The sequence below is a fragment of the Xyrauchen texanus genome, chromosome 41 (assembly GCF_025860055.1).
Source record: "Xyrauchen texanus isolate HMW12.3.18 chromosome 41, RBS_HiC_50CHRs, whole genome shotgun sequence".
NCBI lineage: Eukaryota > Metazoa > Chordata > Actinopteri > Cypriniformes > Catostomidae > Xyrauchen > Xyrauchen texanus.
This window is the reverse complement of record NC_068316.1, coordinates 16,717,413-16,726,382: the sequence shown is the minus strand read 5'-3', so window position 1 is coordinate 16,726,382 and position 8,970 is coordinate 16,717,413. Positions and strand designations below refer to the sequence as shown.

At 37.6% G+C, this 8,970-nt stretch overlaps 1 protein-coding gene across 1 annotated transcript in view; it reads right to left on the bottom strand.

Moving 5' to 3' along the window:
• Nucleotides 1-425: 425 nt before the first annotated feature.
• The window catches only part of cpa6 (carboxypeptidase A6), a 36,389-nt gene continuing 27,844 nt past the window's right edge, over nt 426-8,970 (bottom strand). The window contains exons 4-11 of the mRNA XM_052114194.1: nt 8,161-8,275; nt 7,615-7,716; nt 7,423-7,527; nt 4,576-4,686; nt 4,286-4,376; nt 2,433-2,635; nt 1,155-1,239; nt 426-997 (exon numbers count right to left, since the gene is read on the bottom strand). Of these exons, the coding sequence (XP_051970154.1) occupies nt 807-997; nt 1,155-1,239; nt 2,433-2,635; nt 4,286-4,376; nt 4,576-4,686; nt 7,423-7,527; nt 7,615-7,716; nt 8,161-8,275 (1,003 nt within the window). The 3' untranslated portion in view covers nt 426-806. The remainder of the gene's footprint in view (nt 998-1,154; nt 1,240-2,432; nt 2,636-4,285; nt 4,377-4,575; nt 4,687-7,422; nt 7,528-7,614; nt 7,717-8,160; nt 8,276-8,970) is intronic.

The following is an 8,970-nucleotide window of genomic DNA, read 5'->3' as shown; positions in this document are numbered from 1 at the left end:
TAAAAGTATGCATTATTTACATTCTTTGGTTTTTACTGTTTTGTACCTTGTATATACAGCAACTGCTCACTGTATCACTAGGAAAATAGAAATTTAGCTATAAACAATTTAGCTCAGAATTCAAGTGCTTACATATCTACACTGTTCAAACATTTTTACCATTTTATTTTTTAACAAAGAGGCTTATTAAACTATTTTATAAATAAAAGTTATTTTCTAATACAAAACGAAGGAAAAAAATTAATAAAAAATCTCCCCTTTTAAACTATAGTGGCCCCTTTTACACTTTTGGACACTTAAGTCACGTAAAAATGTCTTAATTTCATCACATTAGATAACAAAATATTAAACTAAGTCTCCTCTGCTAAAAATAAGGCTAGACATTTTCTCAGAACGAACCTTTCCTAGCTATTTTTGCTATTATTTTTAACCAAATTATATTTTTACTTAATTTATTTTTAGCAGCAAGTGTTACTTTTCATTTTGAACAATACATCTATTGTTTACCCTCCAAACCTAATAAACTTATTTTTGTGAAATAATTTGCTTGCAAAGAGTGTCTGTGCTATTTTTATGTAAAATAAATGTCACTTGGTTTCATATTTTGTTATATAATGAAAAACATTTGTACATTTCAAGGTTGGCTCAAGGGTCCAGATACTTTTGGGGCTACTGAACATGTAAAATAATATATTGACACATTTGTAAATTGCTAATTTGGACATTTTGCTATGGCTTATGGGCTATACTGGGGTATAGATTAGAAGAGAGCTGGCAGAGAAAGTGAAAGGTAAGTAAAAGTTAAATCATTTGATACATTTCTTCAACAGATCTGAGGCAATGGTCTTTACAGCTCTCATTGTCTCTGTGCAGGTGGGATTAATCAGGGCTTCAGGCAACAGGAAGCCATAGTAGCCCTTGTCACGCAACTCAAAGGCAAAAGCATATGGAATCCCATTCTTATAGGCCCAGTCTATTGAGCTTCCAGAACTCACATCTGCAAGTCAATGAAACACATTACACATCTGGATAAGAGTTGATATAACATCATTTCTGAAGCTCTATAACTAACAGAGCTTACGGAGTGTGCTGGTGACTCATGCATTAGCTATAGGTCATTGTTTGTAGAAGAAAAGAGCTTATGTCTTACTTACAAAGTGTAGTGGAGGCAGGGCCATATCTGTATCTCACTCCATAAGCTGAGTAAAGAGCACTCACTGCATTCTGGGCAGCTGATTCCTGTTTGGAAAAAGCAAAGGTTTCTCAAAACTATATGTGATAGACTGCTTAGAGAATTGGTTCAGTGAATCAATATGAATGCCTAATAATATGTGAGGCAAGCCCCCCCAAAAAATATATCTGACCTATTCCATATTCTTTTTTCAGATTATGACTTTTTATTGGTTAATAAAATTGACAAAGAAAAGAAAAACATATATTCACAGAATCAACATATAACCTCCAATAACAAGTTTAAAATCTTTCTCCAATAATCTCGAGAGAAGTCGAAGCTCCGTCCCCCAGACTCTGAATTAGCAGTGAGTAATACACTGATGCCTCATGACCTTTTCCAAAAGCAGTAATCAACACTCCCAGAATATCTGCTGCTTTAGGGGGGTGTATGCTACCCCCAAAAATAGTACAGAGCAGGTGGCGCAGCTGTAAATACCTAAAGAACTGAGATCTGTGAATCCCAAAATGTTGAACCAAATTTTCAAAGGATCTCAACACTCCACTCTCATATAGGTCACAGAGCATATTAACTTCCCTCACAATCCACTCTGACCAGCAGAAAGGGGACATATGCTCAAGTCAACATTTAAATAAATGTCTGAATTAAACATTCTGGACACTTTTGTCCATACCGACTGCAAATGTGACTTAACTTCTCTAATTAGTTTTATCGAAAGGCTTTGCAATGGCGAAACAGGGGCAAGAACGTCCTGTTCAATAGAAAACAAGGGAGGGGCTCTCTCATGTGGAAGCATCCAATGAGTCAAATGTCTGAGACAGAATACATAACAATAAAACAAAATCTTGGGAGGCCTAGCCCACATTTATCAATCGGCCTATGTAACTTGTTGAAATGTAATCTAGGACATTTACCATTCCAAATAAAGGACTTCGGTATGCTATCAAATTGCTGGAAATAAGAGAGGGGGACATCTACAGGGAGAGATTGCAGAAGATAATTTAATTTTGGAATACAATTAATTTTAATAACATTAACCTTCCCAATCATAGTTAAATGTAATGAAGCCCACCTGCCCACATCGCTCGAAAACCTTTTTATTAAAGGGTCTAAATTAACTCGAACTAAATCACACAAATTTGCTGGGGATAAAATACCATAAAATAAAATATCCAAAGAATGATCCCCACTTAAATTGAAAACTTCTAGCTGTCTGAAGATAGAAGAAACCAACACTCACCACACAGTTGAAGTTCGGAATAGTAGCATATTTGTAGGAATACGGATAAAGGAGCATCTGAGCATAGGCATGGATAGAGATGTAGGCCTTGACTTGTTTCCTGTGTTTGCGTAGAAACTTGGCAACGGCTTTGACCTCGGGCTCTGACTCAGGGAATGGACCACAATATGTGTCATCGCAGGGGTGTAGGGACGCACCCTCATCTATCAGAGATAGCAAAGATAGGAGAGTTGCAGAGTTGTACTTTTAACTTTATCTCTTATATCTTAACATCTTTTCATTCCAAGTCTGCATTCATGGCCAACTGTTACTTTCCTACTTTGGAATTTTGTTGACTCACTGTCAGTGCACTTTATTTATTTTTCTATGTGTCAGGTATTATCTACCAGTGCATTTAGTGTGAACATCTTTGGGTAGGCTTTATTTCTGTGTGCTTCAGAGAGATAAGAGAACCAGAATATACAGAATATAAAATAAAATCAGAGGCGTGGAACCAGAAGGCAAATCCAGAGAAAAAGAGAGAGAGAGAGAGAGAGAGAGAGAGAGCAGGATTTATGTGATAAACAAATGCCCTAAATCTTCCCTTAAAGGCATCATGATATGAGGAATACAATTTTCCTTGATCTTTTGATATATCAGCGGTCATTGTAATAAAAAAACATACTGTACATTTCAGAACTGAAAACTTCCTCCTTAATAGAAAAAGAGCATTTATTTAAACCAAGAGATGGGGCCTGTCATGGGAAATTCATCCAAAGTGGACTTACACAGGACACCTTCATGGGCCTGTCTGAATTTAAATGTTTTTCTATATAAACGTGCACTAGACGAATGGCTTTGACCATTATTATACATCTAGAGCCGCATTTAAAAGATGCAATGTCAAGTTATAACTCTAAAAAATATTCACCATTTTGTTTCATTCAGCTGTGCTGTCTTTCTGTTGTGCTGTTTGGAAGGCGCCCTGGACCAATTTTGCACAAATCTGTGCTATTTTTCATTGTAATGTAAACATCTTTGATCGTTTTGACACGTTTCTGACAATTTATGTGTAAACAAACTAGGAAAATGTGAGATGTGAAGACCAGCATCTATGCTTTGGCCTGATGAAGCCGGTTGAAGCACCCAGCATCACCGTGTATTGTAGTATGTTTGAGTGTTCAGAAGATTTCAGTTTGAATTGCTTGTGAAACAGTCACAATATGATTTAAGCTTTGCAAAGGAACTATTATTGAAAGATGGGGTGGTTAAAAACTTCCGATTTTTAAAAAATATTACAGCTCTGTAGGTTCATACAATACAAGTTAATGATACTAAAATTGTGAAGCTCCAAAATGCACAAACACAGCACAAATCAATATCATCAGTAGACACATGATAAGTGTGGGTGAGAAACAGATACATTTTTATGTCAGTTTTTTAAATAAATGATCCTCCCTGCACAGTAGGTGGTGATAAACACAAATAATGCACATCACCAAAAATAAAAGAAGAAGAACGTGAATGTGAATGTAAAAGTGTAGATGTCTCGTAAAAAGGACTTAAATATTGATCTGTTTCTCACCCACACCTAACATATCGCTTCTGAAGATATGGATTTAACAACTGGTGTCTTATGGATTACTTTTATGTTAATTTTGTGTCCCTTTGGAGCTTCAAAATTTTGGTCACCATTCATTTGGATTGTGAGGATCTACCGAACTGGGATATTCTTCTAAAAATCTCTGTTTGTGTTCAGCAGAAGAAAGCAAGTCATAAACATCTGGGATGGCATGAGGGTAAATGATGAAACAATTTTCATTTTTGAGTGAACTATCCCTTTAAATTAAGGAAGAGGAGCAGCTTGAACTTACCACACCATTTTACTTTCCAGTTTCGGTTGGCATCAACTCCCCGACAGTGATACTTTGGAATCTTTGAACGGGTTTTCCGCCAAAAGCGATCCTAAGAGAGAAAAACAACAGACATTTTCCTCAGTTGCTTCTATTGGTGTCATACCATATGTAGAGGCAAGCTATTCTTGGCTTTGTTTATACTTTTTTAAAACAGCAGAGCTGCAAACAATTCATTTCAATAAGCTCTTGACACTGTCAGCATTAATCAGTGACATTGAAATCTGGACATATGGCAAACAGATAGTTACTGTCTTCCAGCTGTAATGGTAACCATCCACATTGAAGACAGGCATAATATAGAAATTGAGCTGATTCATCAGTCGTCTCATGCTGGTGTCGTGTTGATAGGAGTTCAGAGCCTGCATTCACAATGAATACAATCATGACAAACTTTAAGTGATGCATGAAATATGACTCTCATTTTCTCAACAGATAAACTACAATAGAGAAAATTAGACTGTACAAAGACTGTTCCTCTAATCTACACTGCAAATAAATGTATTAATCAGGATATTTGTAATGTATATGTAAACATCGTTTAAACGAGATAAATTAGCTTAATTAGCAAACGTGTTCTCATCAGGAAACCGATGGAGTGCATACTCCAGGTAGGGAATGAGGTTTTGCCCCAAGTGAAGGAGTTCAAGTTCCTCGGGGTCTTGTTCACGAGTGAGGGGACAATGGAGCGGGAGGTTGGCCGGAGAATCGGGGCAGCGGGGGCGGTATTGCACTCGCTCTATCGCACCGTTGTCACGAAAAGAGAGCTGAGCCGAAAGGCAAAGCTCTCGATCTACCGGTCAATTTTTGTTCCTACCCTCACCTATGGTCATGAAGGTTGGGTCATGATCGAAAGAACTAGGTCGCGAGTACAAGCGGCCGAAATGGGCTTCCTCAGAAGGGTGGCGGGCTTCTCCCTTAGAGATAGGGTGAGGAGCTCAGTCATCCGTGAGGAGCTCGGAGTAGAGCAGCTGCTCCTTTGCGTTGAAAGGAGTCAGTTGAGGTGGTTTGGGCATCTGGTAAGGATGCCCCCTGGCCGCCTCCCTAGGGAGGTGTTTCAGGCACGTCCAGCTGGGAGGAGGCCTCGGGGAAGACCCAGGACTAGGTGGAGAGATTACATCTCCACACTGGCCTGGGAACGCCTCGGGGTCCCCCAGTCAGAGTTGGTTAATGTGGCTCGGGATAGGGAAGTTTGGGGCCCCCTGCTGGAGCAGCTGCCCCCGCGACCCGACTTCGGATAAGCGGTTGAAGATGGATGGATGGATAGCAAACGTGTATTAGATATTAAGACCTTCATGGAGAATGTATCTTAAATAGGGTTGTTTAATTTAACATATACATTAAGTGTAATTAATTATATTAAAAAATTACATAAGAAAAACACAATTAATCATGTCCTGTAATAAGGAATATTCCCAGCCATCTGTTTTCTCCAAGGGGCAGTAAGTGAGACTTGAGCTGTGTAGGCAATGTGCAGCTTATACAGAGAAGAAACCACATTTACTGCCAGCAGACAACACAAGATGAGAATGCATTTATGAATGCAAATTCAAACACAGGGATCTCAAGACGTGTTTTTCTAAGTTTCAAACTGTTTCATTTGACACAGTGACTAAAAACAGTATGTTTATGACACTAAGCAACCAAAGTGAGACGCTCCAAAAGCATCCGTCTAAGACAGGTGTATTGACGCGTCCTTAGACAAGCCCTTATAATAAATCTCGGACTGGTTGACCTTTTCAGTTGCAAAATAGACTGTTGTGAACTGGAGGCCAATGACTGACTTGAGTTAAGTAATATGAAAATAAACAATACATTGGATTCTAAAGCCAATTTTTGTATTGTCTTATCAATTCTTTACTCATCTGCCACAATAATATAATGCATTTTAAATATATTAATTATTATTATTTAATAAAATATTTTTTGGCATGTGCTGGAGAAGACTCAAGAAGACTGGAGAAGTTATTTATATATAACTATTTAAGTTCTTTAATCATTATTGAATTATTGTTATTTTAGGGGATTTCTCAACTAATAGTTATATATGCGATTAATTGCGATTAATTGTATTAATTAATTGGCATACCATATAATTAATTTGATTGAAATTTGTAATGGATTTAAAGCCCTATCTTTATTTTTCTCACCCAATTGGAGGGTATTCTTAATCATAAATGTCACTAAATATTGTTAGATTTATGCTTTCAATCAGAAAAAAAACTATTTGCCATTGTGTTAATAAAAAATAAACTCAAAAATAAAATCTGACAACAAACCTTAATATGTTATCTCAAGTAAATTGATCTTGTTTTAAGGATTTTTAGACATTTTTAATAGAAAACATAAGACAAAAATACTGATAAAGAAAAATATTTTTTGCAGTGTAAAAACAAATGGCCCATTAAAAAAAAAAAAACAATAGCCATTTGAAAACTGAAGTTAACCTCTCCCTTGACCTTTGACATTTTTCAGGAAAGCCCTTGTATCTATCAAACAACATCACCCTGTCACTTTTGTACTAATACACTGCAAAAAAGTGAATTGCTTTCCAGAATTAATAGATTTTTCAAAATATGAGTATTATTGCATTGGTTTCATTATGTCATATAAGAGAGATGCAATCAGAGATGTGTTCAGTGTAATCCAGCAGAGCAGTAAGTGACAGCACAGGAGCGACTGGGTGAGGAGAACTGGAGCTCTGTAATGAAGTTTATATCGGTCAATCAGCTTCCATCTGTGTTATTGCTCTGCCTCGTTGTGGTAGTTGAAGGTGTTGCAACAGACCTGACACTCTCTTTACCTCACTCTATTTGTGTCCCACTCAGCTAGCACTGCGTAACTATTACTATTAACATTACTATTGCTCATGCTTTGAGTTAGGGGTTTTCACAAAAACTGACAAAGCAGGCGGAAAAATGTCATTGACTTATATTGGAGGGACCCAAGCAAATTGTTTATTCTTGCAATAGGTACAACATTATATTTTTTGTCAGGCAAATTAACTATTCAAAACCATTTTTTAATGTTAGCAACAACCTTGCAGTGAGATACATTTTGGTATGGAATGAACAGTTGTCAATAACAGAAACACAAACCTCCTTCACAAACCACTGGCAGAAAGCTGGACCAATCCATTCTCTTGCATGCACTCCACAGTCTATCCATACTGACTTCTTATAGGGCCGTGTTCTCTTTCCTAACTGACAGGAGAGGGGTCGGGTAAGTTCAGCAGAAGACTATATTTACTGAATTGACATGAGTTTATTGTCTCTCCTTTCAGCCTTTACCTGGAGCACATAGAGGGGCCGTCCCTCATAGGACCGTCCAATAGAAAACATGTCTAGCAGGTGTGGGTGTGTCCGGTTCATCTCAAACATCCAACTCTGGATCTGTGGAAAAGTGATCCACATTCTTCAATTCACAGCTCATATTTAATATTCATGTAAAGCTTTGCAGTCGGAAATCAGTCACACATTATGGTTTCCATGAAAGGTTCGTACAAATTACATTTTGCAGGTCTAGCCTAGTTTGCTCTCATTTCTAACTAAATAATTACTCCCTTGGTTCTTGAGACCAGCAAGATTGCTCCATAATTTATGCTCCATAATTTAAAGGTGAAATGTGTAATACTTTCTCTTATCCCAGTTTAATGAGACAACTATAAGTAAGCCATTCTTAGGTTGATGCTTTAAAAACATTACATATTAAACTCTGAGTATCAAAATATGAGTATTAATTTGTCTCCTGTGACCACTTGTGATTGGATAATGCAAGATGTGTGTAAATACCAGAGTCGTTGATATGACATTCCTCAAGTTCAGTGAAATACTTACTTCCTCCAAGGGATGGTACACTTCATAGTCATATTGGAATTCCGATCTACGCATCCTGGATGACCTGTATCCGGTTTGTTTCTCAATTTCTGCTTGGAGATTGGAAATAAGCACCCTGTGGAGACAGTTGGGTGTCAAGGAGATGTTGAAAGCATGTGTACTCTGTTCTACTGTATCTAGATATTAAAAACTCTTTTATCTGCGTTTTAAGGGTTACTCAGATGCAGGTAGACACTTTTCTGTATATAAAGCTGAGTTTAAAGAAGCAATGATTATGACAGAAGAGCTGATAATGCCCAGTCACAAGAATATTTGATCAGTTAGATAGATTTGTTTTGCTATTTACATTACATTTATTTATTTGGCCAGCCTGATATTGCAAAGAAATTGGCAAGTGTGTGCCGATTATTTACATTTACATTTATGCATTTGGCAGACGCTTTTATCCAAAGCGACTTACAGTGCACTTATTACAGGGACAATCCCCCCGGAGCAACCTGGAGTTAAGTGCCTTGCTCAAGGACAGTGGTGGTGGCTGTGGGGATCGAACCAACAACCTTCTGATTACCACTTCTGATTACCAGTTAAGTGCTTTATCCCACTACGCCACCACTCAATTTTTTTTAACTGTTCTCACAGATGTGTGAGTTACCCATGCCATGGTTTTTCAAAAACGTTTTGAAATGTGGACTCTTCAGACCAAAAAGGGCGGCTCAGCTGGTAGAGCGGGTCGACCACTAATCGCAGGGTTGGCAGTCCGATTCCCGGCCCACATGACTTCACATTAACTATGGATTGCTCCACAAAGTT